Genomic DNA, 19227 nt, shown 5'->3' with positions numbered 1-19227 from the left:
TGGGCCTATGTGAACCAAAGTACTTCTATGTTAAGCGCTTTTGTTAGCCTTACTAAACTTTTGTAACCTCCTGTGCTATGTGCTGACTGCTAGCAGCTGCAAGGCCGGTTAGCACTAGATGCAGCCAATACTAGATAAGATCGGCGGAAAGCAGATGCTGTAATCAAGGTTATATGCATGAGAAAGTAGCCCCCACAGTGGAAAAGTACAAAAAAACAAAAACAAAGGGGGTATAAATACTGGGACCCCGCCTGCGTGCGGGTGTGCAGGATTTGAGATGGCTATTTCTCCCTTGCACCTTATTTGAGCTCAAATAAACTTGATTTGCTTCTCCACCCTGGTGTGTTAATTAGTGCGACGCACACCGGGCAACGAACCCTGCTGTTGCCCCCCCCCCCCCCTCGGGCCCTCTGGTCCGGCAACATGCTGGCTGGACATTCCCCTCACCAGAGGCCTCCCAAGCAGCTCTGTCTGGCTCAGGCTTAAGCAGCTCAGGAGCATTATGTGAAACTGGCAGGGGAGGGGAAAAGAGCTGGGCCTGGAGCTGCGGAGCAGGGCTGGAGACAGGGAGTACTTGTAATCCACTGCGGAGTGTGTGCGACCCCCTCTCCCCCCGCCCCCAGTGCTGATCCACAGAGAACATGAGCATGTTACACCCCCAACCACATGGGCCTGCCTCGTTAGTCACACTGGAGATAATGAGGCCAAGTGTGTACATGTCCCTGTTGCCCCCTAGTGGAGGTGATGAGTCCTGCCATGTGTGCACCTGTTGCCCCCTGCTGGAAGGGACAAGCCCTGCTGTGTGTGTGTGTGTGTGTCCCTGCTGCCCCCTGCTGGAGAGATGAGCCCTGCGGTGTGTGTCCCTGCTGCCCCCTTCTGGAGGTGACAAACCCTGCTGTATGTCTCTGTTGCCCCCTGCTGGAGGGGACGAACCCTGCTCTGTGTGTGTGTGTGTGTGCGCGCGCGCGCGCGCGCGCGCTGCCCTCTGCTGGAGAGGATGAGCCTGGCCATGTGTGTGATACAGAGAAACGTCTGAATCTCTCTACTCACCCCGCCATCTCCTCCCTGGGGAGAATAAAACCCGAGTCTCTAGGGATTTGTCAAACTGCTTTAATGATGGACACAGACAAAGTCCTGCTGACCCTGACCAGAGCAGCTGGGCCTTTGTTCTACACTAGAGGGCGCTTCACTATGGGTCCAGGATGGCTGGGACGAGCCCTGGTCCCTGCACCAGGGTCCTGCCTCCCGTCCAGTCCCCTCTGAGCTACGGTAAAAGTAAAAGACTAAAATGCCACTAAAGTTGTGTGGGGGCCGTGTCCCCGATGCCTGATCCCCCCGTGGTGGCTGGTGCCTCTTGCAGCATGCCAGGGCTGGTGCCCCCTGGAGGAGAGAGAGAGAGAGATGGGATTAGGGGACAGCACTGCTGGGGAGAGTGGGGGTTGCACAATCCCCTAAACTGATGGCATGACCTCTGACATCTAGCCCTCCTACTGATTGACCTCTGACCCCAAATCTGTCCCACCAAGCAGCCTCCTACCCCAGCCCTCTCCCAAGTGACCCCATGTCTGCTCTGGCCCCCATGCTTTCCATCAACCACCCTCCCAGCTCCCTGTCCCACAAGCAGTGGCTAAACCGGGGAATGAGCTGTGCCATGGCTGGGAAGAGTGGGGGGATTTCCTGTGTCTCTGGGGCAGCCCCCCATCACAACGGGGCTGGACTTTGGGGTCAAGCTCCTCCTCTTTTTATTCCCCGGGGGAGGAGGGATGTTACCTGCTGAGGGCCTGTCGGCTACTTCTCCGCCTTGCCTTGGCTCTCTGGGGCAGCCTCCCCTGCAGCTGGAAGTCCTCCTGCCGGCTTCTCCTTGGCTTCAGTGGGGGCCGCCTTGCTTGGGGCAGTGGCTGGGCCAAAAAGTACAGGGGGTGCAGTAGAGGAGGAGGGGGTGGTGGTGGGAGGGGGGCCCCGGCAGGTCTTGGCAGCCAGGCCCCCCCCTGCGATGAAGGCCGTGTACTGGTTCCAGAAGGACAGGGGCCCCACCAGCTGCGTCGGCACATCCCGCGCCAGGAACTCCTGCAGCTTTGCTGCGCCTCCCGGTACTGTTGGGGCCTCTGGGACCAGACGCCGGCCACGCCGTGCTGTGCTGCAGCTCCACGCTGTGCTGCCCAGGGGAACCTGCCACAGGGACAGAGACAGACAGGGGAGCCCATTACATCTCAAGGGAGACCCTGTGTAAAGGCAGGGGCAGATGAGGGAGGTTTGAGCAGGGAGAGGCAGGGGACAGGCTTGGGGTGGGGTGGGGAGGGGCTCTCTTACCTGGTGGTGGGCTGCCAGGGCGTGCTTACGCAGTGCTGCCCCATCGGGGAATCCCTCCTTGCAGACCCCACAGGCCAGCGCCACCCCCTCTTTGGCCTGGCTGGCCCGTGGCTCCTCGGCTCCAGCCCCTGCTGCCCCCTCCTCCTCTCCCTCCTGTGCTCTGTCTCCTCCTCCCTCTGCCTTCTGGGTGCTGGGGTCCCCTTCTCCCTCCATGGCAGGTGGGGGGCTCCCTCCCCCAGGAGGCGAGGTGCTGGGATCGGCTGCTCCCCCCACCTCTAGCTTCCCAGCATCCTCCTCTTCCTTGGCATGAGCCGGGGCTGCTTCCTCCTCTGGGCTGGATGCCCCCTCTGAGCCCCCCGGGGCCTTCTCCGTGCTGCTGTCCAGTGAGTCCTCATCGCTGCCTTCCTCCTCCTCCTCCTCCTCCTCAGACAGCTCCTCCTCATCCCTCTGCGGGGCGGGGACCTCGGGCTGGCGGGTGCCCTCCCCCAGGGCAGCAGGGGGCTCGGGCAGCAGGGCCCCATTGGGGATCTGGCCCCCGAGGTGCATGCGGACGTGTTGCTGGAGGCTGACGGCGTTGGTGAACTTCTTCTGGCAGATGGGGCAGGAGTTCTGGGCTCGGGCAGCCGGGCTGGCCTTGTGGCCCACGAAGTGTGCCCGCAGGTTGCCCCGGGTGGAGAAGGCCCGGCCACACACCTTGCACTTGAAGGGCCGCTCCCCGCCATGCTGCCCGTAGTGGAGGCGCAGTGCCCGGGGGCAGCTCAGCACCCGCAGGCAGATCACGCACTGGTTGGGCCCCGAGGAGGAAGAGGAGGGCGGTGAGGAGGCCGAGGGAGCTGCCGGGCCGGGTCCAGGCGAGGCCCCCTGTCGATCGATCTTCTCCACCAGCTGCTGCAGCTTGGAGGTCTCCGAGGGGGAGGCTCCCAGTGGCTCCAGCACGTAGGGGAAGGGGAAGCCAGTGCTGCCCGCCTTGAAGTGGTTGGCCAGCAGGGCCCAGCTGGACAGCTTGCCCAGGGGCACCCGTGCTCCTTCTGCTTCCCTCCCCGGCGGCGTGTTCTCATCCCCCTTGCCCCGCCCCTCGGCCGCTTTCATCAGCACCAGCTTGTTGAAGACGGGCAGGGTCTGAGCAGCGGCTGCGCCCCCGGCCGCAGTGCCCGAGAGCAGCGTCAGACTCTCAGTGGCACTCAGCCCCTTGCGCTCGGGGGGCGCCGCTTCCTCGCCTGGCTCGGCCTTCTCGGGCGGCACCGACATGCCATAGGGCAGCCCGGCGCCGGTCAGCACGTAGTCGAGGTGCTCGGGGACCGGGTGGGGGTTCATCTGGACATGCGGGTACTTCTCCCGGTGCCGGTGGAAGTGCACCTTGAGGTTCCCCCGGGTGGTGAAGCGGTTGCCGCAGACGTTGCACTTGTAGGGGCGCTCACCCGTGTGGGAGCGCAGGTGGATCTGCAGGGCACTGTCGCTCCCGAAGACCTTGGCACAGAAGCGGCACTTGTGCCGACCCCCTGGCTTCTCCTCCAGCCCCGGCTCGGCCCCCCCGGCCCCGTTTTTCTGCCGCAGCAGCCCTGGGGAGGTGGCCTGCTCCAGGCCCCGCGCCGCCCCCAGACACTGGGCGGCCAGGAGTCCCGTAGAGGGGAATGCCGGGGCCAGGATGGGCTCCGCTTTGGGGCCTCTGGCGCTGCCAGGGAAAGGGTGGTAGAGGTGGAAGAAGGTGGGCTTGGGCACCTCTGGGGAGCCCGACACCTGGGTCCTCACCGGCTCGGACTTGATGGAGAAGACAGGCAAGGGGGCCTTGGCCTGGTGGGAGGCCCCTGGGGCTGGCTCTGGGGCGGGGGCTGAGGTGGAAGGCTGCCCCAGGGAGCCCAGCAACAGCACCTGCCGGCAGATCTCCTCCGTCATCTGCATCTGGTGCAGCTGGCGCTGCTGGAGCACCCGCAGCTCCTCCAGGATCAGGGGGATGTTGAGGTGCCCGGAGTGGGGGGGAGCAGCCGGCAGAGCCAGGGGCGGTGGCGGCGGAGGAGGGAGCGGCTCCGGGGCCAAGGGGTTGCCGGCCAGAGGACCCGTCTCTGTCTCCATGCTTGGGGGGCTGTCGGGCCGGGGCTCCGAGGAGGAAGAGGAGGAGGAGGAGGAGGAGGAGGAGCCAGCGCTGTCTTGCCCGTTGGCTGAGGAGGAGGAGGAGGGAGGGGGCTGGTTGGGGTGACAGGTGTCCCGGTGGGCAGCCAGTTCCGTGGGGCAGGACGGGGCTGCCTCGTCACTTGTGTCCCCTGTGGAGAGAGAGAGACAGAGGGTCAGACCTTGGGGGGCAATGCCAGGGGAGCCCCCTGCACCCCAGAGCTTCTGCAGCTCCCCCAAACCACAGGGGAATCAGAGACATCTCCCATATCTATACAGGAAACTGAGACCTCCACTATATCTATAGGGAGTGTTCCTACATCCCCCCAAAGCTATAGGGGGCAGAGGAGCCTGCTCCCCTCAAGTCCTCCCCCTTCCCCACTCAGAAATCTGCCCGGAACACAGTGCCCAGCTGGCTTTCCCCGCACGGCACCTCCTGACTCCACGCACCCCACCCCCCACAGGCACAAGAGAATCCGGGGAGGGGGGTCAGCTACCCAGGCTGAGAGGGAGACAGCGCAGGGATCTCCTTTCCCCAGGGTGTAAATCAGGAGTAACCCCATTCGGACACATGAGACATATGGACAGACAGACAGACAGAGGGTGCAGGGGATGCACAGACAGACAGACACACAGAAGCCTGCAGAGTATGGATGGACGGACAGACAGAAAGGTGCTGGGGAACAGGCAAACAGAGGGTGCAGGGGAGGTAGGGATGGACAGACATGGGCGCATGGATGCACAGACAGACAGAGGGTGCACGGGACAGACAGACAGACAGAGGCTGCAGGGGTCAGACAGACACACGGTGCAGGGGAGGGAGGGATGGACAGACAGACATGGGGCACAGGGGCGGCACGGACAGACAGAGAGAAAGGTGCAGGGGACAGATGGAAACACAGAGGGTGTAGGGGATGGACGGACGGGGGCGCATGGATGCACGGACAGACAGAGGGCACAGTGAACACACAGACAGATGGACAGAAAGGTGCAGGGGACAGAGAGACACACAGGCTGCAGGAGGTGGACGGACAGGGGTGCATGGACAGACAGAGGGCACAGGGAATACATGGACAGACAGACAGAAAGGTGCAGGGGACAGACAGATGGACAGAGGGTGCACGGGGCGGACAGAGGGTGCAGGGAGGTAGGGATGGGCGCATGGATGCACAGGCGGACAGAGGGTGCATGGGGCGGACAGAGGGTGCAGGGAGGTAGGGATGGGCGCATGGATGCACAGGCGGACAGAGGGTGCATGGGGCGGACAGAGGGTGCAGGGAGGCAGGGATGGGCGCATGGATGCACAGACGGACAGAGGGTGCACGGGGCGGACAGAGGGTGCAGGGGAGGTAGGGTGCATGGATGCACAGACGGAAAGAGGGTGCACGGGGCGGACAGAGGGTGCAGGGAGGTAGGGATGGGCGCATGGATGCACAGGCGGACAGAGGCTGCAGGAGGCGGACGGACAGGGGTGCATGGACAGACAGAGGCAGGGGCGGCTCCAGGCACCAGCATGCCAAGCGCGTGCCTGGGGCGGCAAGCCACGGGGGTGCTCTGCCAGTCGCCGCGAGGGCGGCAGGCAGATTGCGTTGGGCAGCATGCCTGCAGAAGGTCCGCTGGTCCCACGGCTTTGGCGGACCTCCCGCAGGCATGCTGCTGAATCCAGGGGACCGGGGACCTCCCGCAGGCAAGCCGCCGAAGGCAGCCTGCCTGTCCTGCTTGGAGCGGCAAAATACCTAGAGCCGCCCCTGGACAGAGGGCGCAGGGAATACATGGACGGACAGACAGAAAGGTGCGGGGGACAGACAGACGGACAGAGGGTGCACGGGGCGGACAGAGGGTGCAGGGGAGGCAGGGATGGGCGCATGGATGCACAGACAGACAGAGGGAGCACGGGACGGACAGAGGGTGCAGGAGGCGGACGGACAGGGGCGCATGGACGCGGGGACAGAGGCCGGACGAGACGCCCCTCTCCTGTCTGCGGCTGCGGAGGGGGCCCGGGACCGGTCCCAGCCGGGCGGGCCGAGGGGCAGTTCCGCACCTGCGGGCTCCGCCATGGCCCGTGTCCCCGGGCGCTGGAGCTGCGGGCGCGGGGCTGTCCGGCGCGGGGCCTGCGCGCTCCGGGCGGAGGAGAAGGAGGATGCGGGGGGAGGAAGCAGGAGGAGGGAGCGGATGCAGGGAGGAGCCGGAGCGGATCCGACCCGCCGGGGCTGCAGGGACCTCTGGTGTCCGGAGTCCGGGGCGGCGAGCTCGGGGCCAGCGTTGCGGGCGCCTCGACGCACGGGGGCCCCGCTCCGTGTGGAGCCCAGCCGGGGGTCCCCGAGCTCCGAGCCCAGCTGGGGGTCCCTGCGCCCCGATGCCCGGGGGTCCCTGTGCCCTGAATCCAGCCGTGGGGTTCCCAAGCGCATCCGGGGGTCCCTGCGCCCCGATGCCCGGGGGTCCCTGCACCCTGAATCCAGCCGTGGGGTTCCCAAGCCCAGCCGGGGGTCCCTGCGCCCTGAATCCAGCCGTGGGGTTCCCAAGCCCAGCCGGGGGTCCCTGCGCCCCGATGCCTGGGGGTCCCTGTGCCCTGAATCCAGCCATGGGGTTCCCAAGCCCAGCCGTGGGTCCCTGCGCCCCGATGCCCAGGGGTCCCTGTGCCCTGAATCCAGCCGTGGGGTTACAAAGCGCAGCCGTGGGTCCCTGCGCCCCGATGCCCGGGGGTCCCTGCACCCTGAATCCAGCTGTGGGGTTCTGAAGCCCAGCCGGGGGTCCCTGCGCCCCGATGCCCGGGGGTCCCTGTGCCCTGAATCCAGCCGTGGGGTTCCCAAGCCCAGCCAGGGGTCCCTGCGCCCTGATGCCCGGGGGTCCTTGCACCCTGAATCCAGCTGTGGGGTTCTGAAGCCCAGCCGGGAGTCCCCGCACCCCAACGCCCAGGGGTCCCCAAGTCCAGCTGAGGGTCCCCAAGCTCTGAGCCCAGCTGGGGGTCCCTGCGCCCTGATGCCCAGGGGTCCCTGTGCCCTGAATCCAGCCATGGGGTTCCCAAGCCCAGTCGGGGGTCCCTGTGCCCTGAATCCAGCCAGGGGGTTCCCAAGCCCAGCCAGGGGTCCCTACACCCCAATGCCTGGGGGGTCCCCTATCCAGCTGAGGGTCCCCCAGCTCCGAGCCCAGCCGTGGGTCCCTGCGCCCCGATGCCCGGGGGTCCTTGCACCCTGAATCCAGACGTGGGGTTCCCAAGCACAGCCGGGGGTCCCTGCGCCCCGATGCCCGGGGGTCCCTGCACCCTGAATCCAGACGTGGGGTTCCCAAGCCCAGCGGGGGTCCCTGCGCCCTGAGTCCAGCTGTGGGTTCTGAAGCCCAGCCGGGGGTCCCCGCACTCCAACGCCTGGGGGTCCCCAAGTCCAGCTGAGGGTCCCTGAGCTCCGAGCCCAGCCGGGGGTCCCTGCGCCCCGATGCCCGGGGGTCCCTGCACCCTGAATCCAGCCGTGGGGTTCCCAAGCCCAGTCGGGGGTCCCTGTGCCCTGAATCCAGACAGGGGGTTCCCAAGCCCAGACAGGGGTCCCTACACCCCAATGCCTGGGGGGTCCCCCATCCAGCTGAGGGTCCCCCAGCTCTGAGCCCAGACGGGGGTCCCTGCACCCCAACACCTGGCCCTGGGTGGTCCCCAAGTCCAACTGGGGGTCCCCGAGCTCCAAGCTCAGCCAAGGGTCCCTGCACCCTCATATAGAGGAGGGGTTGTCCCTGCACCCTGTAGATCCCAGCTGCGGGTCCCTGCCCCTCCTGAAGAACCGGGATCCCTGCCCCCTGATACTCCCCCACAGCCGCCCTCCCCCATGCCCAGGGCAGCTGCCCTCCAGGGGAGTGTGTGGGACAGATGGAGGCAGGGCCGGCTCCAGACCCCAGCGCGGCAAGCACGCGCGTGGGGCGGCCCTTTCCCGGGGGGGCGGCAGGCTAGGCCGGCGGACCTGCTGCAGTCATGCCTGCGGGAGGTCCACCGGAGCCCCGGGACGACCGGACCTGCCGCAGGCATGACTGCGGAGGGGGCGCTCGTCCCGCGGCTCCAGTGGACCTCCCACAGGCATGACTGCGGCAGCTCAAGCGGAGCCGACGGACCTGCGAACCGTCCGCAGCTGCGGGAGGTCCAGCCGAGCCGCGCGACCAGCGGACCCTCCGCAGTCATGCCCGCGGGAGGTCCGCGGCGCCTCCCGCGCATGACTGCTTGGGGCGGCCAAAAAGGTAGAGCCGCCCCTGGATGGAGATGGGTTTGCGGCTGGAGTCCCACTAGGCCAGTGGCTCTCAAGCTTTCCAGACGACTGTCCCCCTTCCAGGAGGCTGATTTGTCTTGTGTAACCCCAAGTTCACCTCTCTTAAAAACGACTTGCTGACAAAACCAGACATGAGAGAGCAGAGTGGCCCAGCACACTAGCGCTGAACAAGGGCTGACTTCCTCGCTTTGACCCTATAATCATACAACGACCCAATGGGCACATCGCTATTGTACCCACATTTCCATCTCTGGTGGGGAGAGCAGCACAAACAAGTCACTGTAGCCATGTTTGTTTGTACTGACTTCCACAGGCTTCTTCTGTAGCCTGTTGTAAACGAGGCCAATCTCCAGCTGAGCTGACGTGTACCCCGGGGCTCCGAGCGCTGCCACAGGTGCGGGGTAACCTGGGGACCCAGAAGCTGGGTGAACTGGCCTGGCTTCCTTCACACCAGCCTGGCTGGGATCCAGCCCCGCTGGTTCTGGAGCAGCAGGGGTCAGTGTGCACAGCGGAGGCTTCAGGCCTTGGCACCAGACAGACAAATAGACGCAGGGGAGCCGGACGGGGGGACTGTCCCTGACATGTTCGCTCTGACCAGCCACCTCCCAGGGAGCCCCGACCTGTTTCTCTGGCTCCCTCGGCCGCAGCCAAAGTCCCAAACAGAAAACCCCCAAACTCAACACAAGAGAAGATTTCCAGGGCTCACAGGGTTACCTAGCAACCGCACAAAGGGTCCTGAGAGGGCTGGGACAGGACCTGCACTGCACAGAGTGCGGAAGAGACACATAGACGGAGGACGGATGGTGTATGGAGATGGGTGGGTGGATGGACAGGTAGAAAAGTGTGTAGGAGAGCACAGACCAATAGATTGGGTGCATGGGGATATATGGAGGAGCGGTGTGTATGGGGATAGATAGATGGGGGGTGCCGGAGGATACATAGCTAGATGGGGTGCTGGAGGACAGATGCAGGGTGCAGGGGACAGAGGAGAGGGTTCAGGTGACAGATGCGGGCTGCAGGGGATACATAGCTAGAAGGAGTGCCAGAGGACCGATGAGGGGGTTCAGGTGACAGATGAGGGGTTCAGGGGACAGATGCAGGGTTCAGGGGACAGATGAGGAGTGCAGGGGACAGGGGACAGATGCAGGGTACAGGGGATACATAGCTAGATGGGGTGCCAGAGGACCAATGATGGGGTTCAGGTGACAGATGAGGGGTGCAGAGGACAGATGAGGGGTGCAGGGGACATATGCAGGGTTCAGGGGACAGAGGAGGGGTTCAGGGGACAGGAACAGAAGAGGGGTGAAGGGGACAGAGGAGGGAGTTCAGGGGACAGATGAGGGGGTGAAGGAGACAGATGCGGGGTGCATGGAAGAGATGAGGGGTGCAGGGGACACATAGCGAGATGGGGTGCTAGAGGACAGATGAGAGGGTATCAGGGGACAGATGCAGGGTGCAAGGGAGAGATGGGGTGAAGGCGACAGATGCGGGGTGCATGGGAGAGATGAGGGGTTCAGGGGATACATAGCTAGATGGGGTGCCAGAGGACTAATGATAGGGTTCAGGTGACAGATGAAGGGGTCAGGGGACAGATGTGGGGTGCAGAGGACAGATGAGGAGTGCAGGGGACATATGAGGGGGTCAAGGGACAGAGGAGGGGTTCAGGGGACAGAGGAGGGGTGCAGGAGAAAGTTGTGGGGGTTCAGGTGACAGATGAGGGGGTTCAGGTGACAGAGGAGGGGTGCAACGACAGAGGAGGGGGTGCAGGAGAAAGTTGCAGGGGTTCAGGGGACAGATGAGGGGGTTCAGGGGACAGGGGTCAGATGCAGGGTGCAGGGGATACATAGCTAGATGGGGTGCTGGAGGTTCAGGGGACACATGAGGGGTGAAGGGGACACATGAGGGGTGGCAAGGGACAGAGGAGGGGGTTCAGGGGACAGATGAGGGGTGCAGAGGAGAGATGAGTGGTGAAGGGGAAATATCAGGGGTTCAGGGGACAGAGGAGGGGTGCAGGGGACAGGAGACAGATGGGGGTGAAGGCGACAGATGCGGGGTGCATGGGAGAGATGAGGGGTTCAGGGGATACATAGCTAGATGGGGTGCCAGAGGACTAATGATAGGGTTCAGGTGACAGATGAAGGGGTCAGGGGACAGATGTGGGGTGCAGAGGACAGATGAGGGGTGCAGGGGACATATGCGGGGGTCAAGGGACAGAGGAGGGGTTCAGGGGACAGAGGAGGGGTGCAGGAGAAAGTTGTGGGGGTTCAGGTGACAGATGAGGGGGTTCAGGTGACAGAGGAGGGGTGCAACGACAGAGGAGGGGGTGCAGGAGAAAGTTGCGGGGGTTCAGGGGACAGATGAGGGGGTTCAGGGGACAGGGGTCAGATGCAGGGTGCAGGGGATACATAGCTAGATGGGGTGCTGGAGGTTCAGGGGACACATGAGGGGTGAAGGGGACACATGAGGGGTGGCAAGGGACAGAGGAGGGGGTTCAGGGGACAGATGAGGGGTGCAGAGGAGAGATGAGTGATGAAGGGGAAATATCAGGGGTTCAGGGGACAGAGGAGGGGTGCAGGGGACAGGAGACAGATGGGGGTGAAGGAGACAGATGCGGGGTGCATGGGAGAGATGAGGGGTTCAGGGGATACATAGCTAGATGGGGTGCCAGAGGACTAATGATAGGGTTCAGGTGACAGATGAAGGGGTCAGGGGACATATGTGGGGTGCAGAGGACAGATGAGGTGTGCAGGGGACATATGCGGGGTTCAGGGGACAGAGGAGGGGTTCAGGAGACAGGGACAGAGGAGGGGTACAGGAGACAGATGCGGGGGTTCAGGTGACAGATGAGGGGGATCAGGGGACAGGGGACAGATGCGGGGTGCAGGGGTTACATAGCTAGATGGGGTGCTGGAGGTTCAGGGGACACATGAGGGGTGAAGGGGACAGAGGAGGAGTACAAGAGACAGATGAGGGGTTCAGGGGACAGATGAGGGCTGCAGAGGATACATAGCTAGATGGGGTGCCGGAGGAACCATGGGGGTTCAGGGGACAGATGCGGGGTGCAGAGGAGGGATGAGGGGTGCAGGGGATACATAGTTAATTGTAGTGCCGGAGGACTGATGAGGGGGTTCAGGGGACAGATGCGGGGTGCAGAGGATACATAGCTAGATGGGGTGCCAGGGGACCCTTGGGGGGTTCAGGGGACAGGTGAGGGATGCAGGGGACAGATGCGAGGTTCAGGGGACAGATATGGGGTGCAGGGGATTCATAGCTAGATGAGGTGCCGGGGGACCCATGGCGGGGGCAGGGGACAGATGCGGGGTGCATGGGATTCATAGCTAGATGGGGCTCTGGGGGACCCATGGGGGGGTGCAGGGGACAGATGCGGGGTGCAGGGGATTCATAGCTAGATGGGGCTCCGGGGGACCCATGTGGGGGTGCAGGGGACAGATGCGGGGTGCAGGGGATTCATAGCTAGATGGGGCTCCGGGGGACCCATGGGGGGTGCAGGGGACAGATGCGGGGTGCAGGGGTTTCATAGCTAGATTGGGCTCCGGGGGACTCATGGGGGGTGCAGGGGATTCATAGCTAGATGGGGCTCCGGGGGACCCATGGGGGGTGCAGGGGACAGATGCGGGGTGCAGGGGATTCATAGCTAGATGGGGCTCCGGGGGACCCATGGGGGGTGCAGGGGACAGATGCGGGGTGCAGGGGATTCATAGCTAGATGGGGCTCCGGGGGACCCATGGGGGGTGCAGGGGACAGATGCGGGGTGCAGAGGATTCATAGCTAGATGGGGCTCCGGGGGACCCATGGGGGGTGCAGGGGACAGATGCGGGGTGCAGGGGATTCATAGCTAGATGGGGCTCCGGGGGACCCATGGGTGGGGTCAGCGGACAGATGCGGGGTGCAGGGGATTCATAGCTAGATGGGGCTCCGGGGGACCCATGGGGGGTGCAGGGGACAGATGCGGGGTGCAGGGGATTCATAGCTAGATGTGGTGCTGGGGGACCCATGGGGGGGTTCAGGGGACAGATGCAGGGTGCAGGCAATTCATAGCTAGATGAGGTGCCGGGGGACCCATGGGGGGTGCAGGGGACAGATGCGGGGTGCAGGGGATTCATAGCTAGATGAGGTGCCGGGGGACCCATGGGGGGGTTCAGGGGACAGATGCGGGGTGCAGGGGATTCACAGCTAGATGAGGTGCCGTGGGACCCATGGGGGGTGCAGGGGACAGATGCGGGGTGCAGGGGATACATAGCTGGATGGGGCTCCGGGGGACCCATGGGGGGTGCAGGGGACAGATGCGGGGTGCAGGGGTTTCATAGCTAGATGGGGCTCCGGGGGACGCATGGGGGGTGCAGGGGACAGATGCGGGGTGCAGGGGATTCATAGCTAGATGGGGCTCCGGGGGACCCATGTGGGGGTGCAGGGGACAGATGCGGGGTGCAGGGGATTCATAGCTAGATGAGGTGCCGGGAGACCCATGGGGGGGGCTCAGGGGACAGATGCGGGGTGCAGGGGATTCATAGCTGGATGGGGCTCCGGGGGACCCATGGGGGGTTCAGGGGACAGATGCGGGGTGTAGGGGATTCATAGCTGGATGTGGTGCCGGGGGACCCATGGGGGGTGCAGGGGACAGATGCGGGGTGCAGGGGATTCATAGCTGCATGTGGTGCCGGGGGACCCATGGGGGGTGCAGGGGACAGATGCGGGGTGCAGGGGATTCATAGCTAGATGGGGCTCCGGGGGACCCATGGGGGTGCAGGGGACAGATGCGGGGTGCAGGGGATTCATAGCTAGATGGGGCTCCGGGGGACTCATGGGGGGTGCAGGGGATTCATAGCTGGATGGGGCTCCGGGGGACCCATGGGGGGTGCAGGGGACAGATGCGGGGTGCAGGGGATTCATAGCTAGATGGGGCTCCGGGGGACTCATGGGGGGTGCAGGGGATTCATAGCTGGATGGGGCTCCGGGGGACCCATGGGGGGGCTCCGGGGGACTCATGGGGGGTGCAGGGGATTCATAGCTAGATGAGGTGCCGGGGGACCCATGGGGGGTGCAGGGGACAGATGCGGGGTGCAGGGGATTCATAGCTAGATGGGGCTCCGGGGGACCCATGGGGGGGTGCAGGGGACAGATGCGGGGTGCAGGGGATTCATAGCTGGATGGGGCTCCGGGGGACCCATGGGGGGTGCAGGGGACAGATGCGGGGTGGCGGGGCGTCATAGCTGGATGGGGCTCCGGGGGACCCATGGGGGGTGCAGGGGACAGATGCGGGGTGCAGGGGATACATAGCTAGATGGGGCTCCGGGGGACTCATGGGGGGTGCAGGGGATTCATAGCTAGATGGGGCTCCGGGGGACCCATGGCGGGGTGCAGGGGACAGATGCGGGGTGCAGGGGATACATAGCTAGATGGGGCTCCGGGGGACCCATGGGGGGGCTCCGGGGGACTCATGGGGGGTGCAGGGGATTCATAGCTAGATGAGGTGCCGGGGGACCCATGGGGGGGTGCAGGGGACAGATGTGGGGTGCAGGGGATTCATAGCTGGATGGGGCTCCGGGGGACCCATGGGGGGTGCAGGGGACAGATGCGGGGTGCAGGGGATTCATAGCTGGATGGGGCTCCGGGGGACCTATGGGGGGTGCAGGGGACAGATGCGGGGTGCAGGGGATACATAGCTAGATGGGGCTCCGGGGGACTCATGGGGGGTGCAGGGGATTCATAGCTAGATGGGGCTCCGGGGGACCCATGGGGGGTTGCAGGGGACAGATGCGGGGTGCAGGGGATACATAGCTAGATGGGGCTCCGGGGACTCATGGGGGGTGCAGGGGATTCATAGCTAGATGGGGCTCCGGGGGACTCATGGGGGGTGCAGGGGATTCATAGCTGGATGGGGCTCCGGGGGACCCATGGGGGGTGCAGGGGACAGATGCGGGGTGCAGGGGATTCATAGCTGGATGGGGCTCCGGGGGACCCATGGGGGGTGCAGGGGACAGATGCGGGGTGCAGGGGATACATAGCTAGATGGGGCTCCGGGGGACTCATGGGGGGTGCAGGGGATTCATAGCTAGATGGGGCTCCGGGGGACCCATGGCGGGGTGCAGGGGACAGATGCGGGGTGCAGGGGATACATAGCTAGATGGGGCTCCGGGGGACCCATGGGGGGGCTCCGGGGGACTCATGGGGGGTGCAGGGGATTCATAGCTAGATGAGGTGCCGGGGGACCCATGGGGGGTGCAGGGGACAGATGCGGGGTGCAGGGGATTCATAGCTAGATGGGGCTCCGGGGGACCCATGGGGGGGTGCAGGGGACAGATGTGGGGTGCAGGGGATTCATAGCTGGATGGGGCTCCGGGGGACCCATGGGGGGTGCAGGGGACAGATGCGGGGTGCAGGGGATTCATAGCTGGATGGGGCTCCGGGGGACCCATGGGGGGTGCAGGGGACAGATGCGGGGTGCAGGGGATACATAGCTAGATGGGGCTCCGGGGGACTCATGGGGGGTGCAGGGGATTCATAGCTAGATGGGGCTCCGGGGGACCCATGGGGGGGTGCAGGGGACAGATGCGGGGTGCAGGGGATACATAGCTAGATGGGGCTCCGGGGGACTCATGGGGGGTGCAGGGGATTCATAGCTAGATGGGGCTCCGGGGGACTCATGGGGGGTGCAGGGGATTCATAGCTGGATGGGGCTCCGGGGGACCCATGGGGGGTGCAGGGGACAGATGCGGGGTGCAGGGGATTCATAGCTGGATGGGGCTCCGGGGGACCCATGGGCGGTGCAGGGGACAGATGCGGGGTGCAGGGGATACATAGCTAGATGGGGCTCCGGGGGACTCATGGGGGGTGCAGGGGATTCATAGCTAGATGGGGCTCCGGGGGACTCATGGGGGGGTCCCGGGTACAGATGCGGGGTGCAGGGGATACATAGCTAGATGGGGCTCCGGGGGACTCATGGGGGGTGCAGGGGATTCATAGCTAGATGGGGCTCCGGGGGACTCATGGGGGGTGCAGGGGATTCATAGCTGGATGGGGCTCCGGGGGACCCATGGGGGGTGCAGGGGACAGATGCGGGGTGCAGGGGATACATAGCTAGATGGGGCTCCGGGGGACTCATGGGGGGTGCAGGGGATACATAGCTAGATGGGGCTCCGGGGGACCCATGGCGGGGTTCAGGGATCGGTGTTTGGCGCAGGGGGCACAGCCCGGGGGAGTTGGAGACTTTGGCGAGTTTCACGCATTTGATAAGTCCTCCTGCCCGCTCTGCCCGGCTCCCCTGCCGGCCCCGGCCCCTCCCAGCAGCACCTGCCGCCCCCGGGCCCCCGCCCCCGGCACCCACCGTTCTCGGAGCCCGTGGACCCGTCGCAGTCCGAGATGAGCTGCTGGGGTTTGCGCTGCTTGCGGCGAGACATCCCCGCGGGGGCGCCGGGCCGGGCCCCCCTGGGTCCGCCGCTCGGCTCGGGAGCCCGTGGGCACCGGGACGCTCCCAGGCGGGGTCTCGCCCCCTCCCCGGAGCATGGACACGCCCCCTCCTTTGCGCCCCTCATTGGAAGCAAAGTCCTAATCCGGCCGGTCACTCGGGTCTCCTTTGTGCTCCTTAACCCCTTGCTGCCTGGCAGGGCCGGGCGCTGGGCTGCGGTGGCTGGTTACCCTGGGCCGGCCTGGCCCCGAGCTGCGGCGCTGGGGCTGTTCTACGGAGCCCTGGCCGGGGGCTGAGATGCAGCTGCCTCTGGGGTGGGGCAGGGGGAGCTGAACAGCTGCACTCTGGGGGGCGGGGGGTTGGCAATGCTGTAGCCCCTCTAAGCCAGGCAGAGCGGGGTTAGGATGGGAAGTGAAGGCGCTGCCCGCAGGCAGGTGAACCATGACACTGGCGTTCATACCTCAGTTCGGGGAAATGCAGCATCCCTTTACCACTCACCACGTGGGCAGAACTTCCCCAAACATGCCCCCCCGGGGCACTGGGGCATTGGGGTCAGCACTGAGAGCCCCAGAGGGCGCCCCCTACTGAGCCCCTCACCCCACACCCTGCAGCAGAGCCCCCCATACCCAGCATATGCCCCTCCCTCCTCCAGCCGTGTCCTCTCCCCCAACCCCGCTCTCCTCCACCCCCCATTACACCCTTCCTTCCTCTTTCTTCCCCTTTTCTTTTCACCTCTTCCTCGTGGCCTCCTGACCTCCCCGAGCACCACAAAAGCCCAGGCCTCGGCAGAGCCGGCGCTGCGGGAATGTTAATGAAGCCGCAGCACAAAGGGGGAAAAGACTTCGAAAAAACCCTCAGAAAGGGCCCCTTTGAGACAGGCTCACTGCTGTGTGTGGCTCAGTGGGGAGGGGTTGGGGGGGATGGTGGGGGAGGGTTCTGAGAACCTCTCAACATGCTGCCTGTGGGAGCCACGCCTGCCCCCTTCCATTCATGCAGTTGAGAGGAGACTCAGGCACTGGGGCTGGAGGGGGGGGGGATGCATAGGGGGTGTGGGGCTGTGTCCCCTGCAGGGCCCCCCTCCCTGTATAAAGGGGGTGCAGGGTGTGGGGGGGGCTGAATTTACCATAGGCCCATGCTTTCCATGTAAATGGAGTGCGGGGGGGGGCTGTGTTTCCATAGGGCCCCAATCCCTGTGTTAAGGGGGCACTGGGGGGGGGGGGGAGGTTTCCCATGGACTTTAATCCTCATCCCTTCCTGCCCAGTCCAGCCTCCCTGACACATGCATGGAAGCTAAGCTCCTGAAGCCCACAGGGTGATGTTCTCTGCCCCCCAGGGGTGTAGCTGGCCCTTGTGTTTGTGGACATGTGTGGGGAGCTTCAGCTGCACCAGGGGCACTGCTGGGGGTGGGTGGGCGCGAGGGCACAGACAGGGACCATGCTCCTCCCCCAACCCTTTTGTAAACAGCTGAGCAGAAGCGGGGCACTGGTTTTCAAAAGTGGCCCCCAGTTTTTGGTGCCTAGCTTGAGAAGTCTCCCAGGAGCTGAGCGGCCCCTGAGGGGCCCCACTGGAGAGCTGCCAGCTGTGACCCGCAGTGCCTAGAAGTGTCTGAGAATACAGGCCCTCACAGCTATGAGCACAGAGCGCCCCCAGTCCTGCTGTGGGGCTGAGCCGAGGGGTGCAGATGCAGCTTTATCTCTCTGCCCCATCCATCCCCTTGGATCTGTCCCTGGCCCCCTCCCTGAGTCCCTGGGCAGAGGTAACACCCCTCCGTGCCTCGCACCCAGCCCCACACAGCTCCCCTTGAATGCACAAAGACAAGGGGTGTGGGCTGGGGGAAGAGGAGACAGGAGGCTGCGCCCCAGCCCGTCGTGCTGGGGAGTGGGGGGTCTGTGGAGGGCATACACAGCCAATTTGCCTGGCCCCAGGAAACTCCAGGGCCTGAAGAGAAGGATCAGGAAAGAGAGAGGAACTCAGATACTGAAACTGATTTTGTGTGTGTGTGTGTGTGTGTGTGTGTGTGTGTGTGTGTGTGTGTGTGTGAAAGAGAGAGAGAGAGAGAGAGAGAGAGAGAGAGAGTGTGTGAGTGTGTGAGTGTGGGTGGGCAGCAAGATAGAGGGTACGTCTACACTACGGGACTATTCCGAATTTGCATAAACCGGTTTTGTAAAACAGATTTTATAAAATCGAGTGCGCGCGGCCACACTAAACACATTAAATCGGTGGTGTGCGTCCATGGTCCGAGGCTAGCGTCGATTTCTGAAGCGTTGCACTGTGGGTAGCTATCCCGTAGCTATCCCATAGTTCCCGCAGCCTCCCCCGCCCCTTGGCATTTCCGGGTTGAGATCCCAGTGCCTGATGGGGCAAAAATCATTTTCGCGGGTGGTTCTGGGTACAGCCTCACCCCTCCCTCCCTCGCTGACAGCGGCAGACAACCGTTTCGCGCCTTTTTTGCTTGGTGAACCGTGCAGACGCCATAGCACAGCAAGCATGGACCCTGCTCAGCTCCATACCGCAATCGTGGATGTTTTAAACACCTCGCGCACTCTCGTGCAGTATATGCTGAACCAGGACCTTCGAACCGAGGCGAGTAAGAGGCGGATACGGCAGCGCGGCGATGACAGTGATGAGGACGTGGACACAGAATTATCTCAAACCGCGGGCCCCGGCGCTTTGGAGATCCTGATGGTAATGGGGCAGATTCTATCCATTGAACGCCGATTTTTGGGCCCGGGAAACAAGCACTGACTGGTGGGACCGCATTGTGTTGCAGGTGTGGGACGATTCCCAGTGGCTGCGAAACTTTCGCATGCGTAAGGGCACTTTCATGGAACTTTGTGACTTGCTTGCCCCTGCCCTGAAACGCCATAATACCAAGATGAGAGCAGCCCTCACAGTAGAGAAGCGAGTGGCGATAGCCCTGTGGAAGCTTGCAACGCCAGACAGCTACCGGTCAGTCGGGAATCAATTTGGAGTTGGAAAATCTACTGTGGGGGCTGCTGTGATGCAAGTAGCCAAAGCAATCACTAAGCTGCTGCTACGAAAGGTTGTGACTCTGGGAAACGTGCAGGCCATAGTGGATGGCTTTGCTGCAATGGGATTCCCTAACTGTGGGGGGGCGATAGATGGAACCCATATCCCTAT

At 64.1% G+C, this 19227-nt stretch overlaps 1 protein-coding gene across 3 annotated transcripts; it reads right to left on the bottom strand.

Annotated features, from left to right (window-relative positions):
• Positions 1-1090: 1090 nt before the first annotated feature.
• On the bottom strand, positions 1091-16105 carry SALL2 (spalt like transcription factor 2). Of its 3 annotated transcripts, none has more exons than XM_044986465.1 (4): positions 16006-16105; positions 2311-4568; positions 1771-2169; positions 1091-1380 (listed from the first exon to the last, which is right to left on the bottom strand). In XM_044986465.1, the coding sequence occupies exons 1-3, from the start codon at positions 16076-16078 to the stop codon at positions 1789-1791; spliced, it is 2712 nt and encodes a 903-aa protein (XP_044842400.1). In that variant the 5' UTR covers positions 16079-16105; the 3' UTR covers positions 1091-1380; positions 1771-1788. The 3 variants fall into 3 exon arrangements, with proteins under 3 accessions (XP_044842400.1, XP_044842402.1, XP_044842401.1); XM_044986467.1 differs by having other exon boundaries at positions 2584-4568; XM_044986466.1 differs by lacking the exon at positions 16006-16105 and adding an exon at positions 6458-6562.
• Between the last annotated feature and the right edge of the window lie 3122 nt (positions 16106-19227).

The sequence above is a fragment of the Mauremys mutica genome, chromosome 13 (genome assembly GCF_020497125.1).
Source record: "Mauremys mutica isolate MM-2020 ecotype Southern chromosome 13, ASM2049712v1, whole genome shotgun sequence".
NCBI lineage: Eukaryota > Metazoa > Chordata > Testudines > Geoemydidae > Mauremys > Mauremys mutica.
This window is presented reverse-complemented; position numbering and strand designations above follow the sequence as displayed.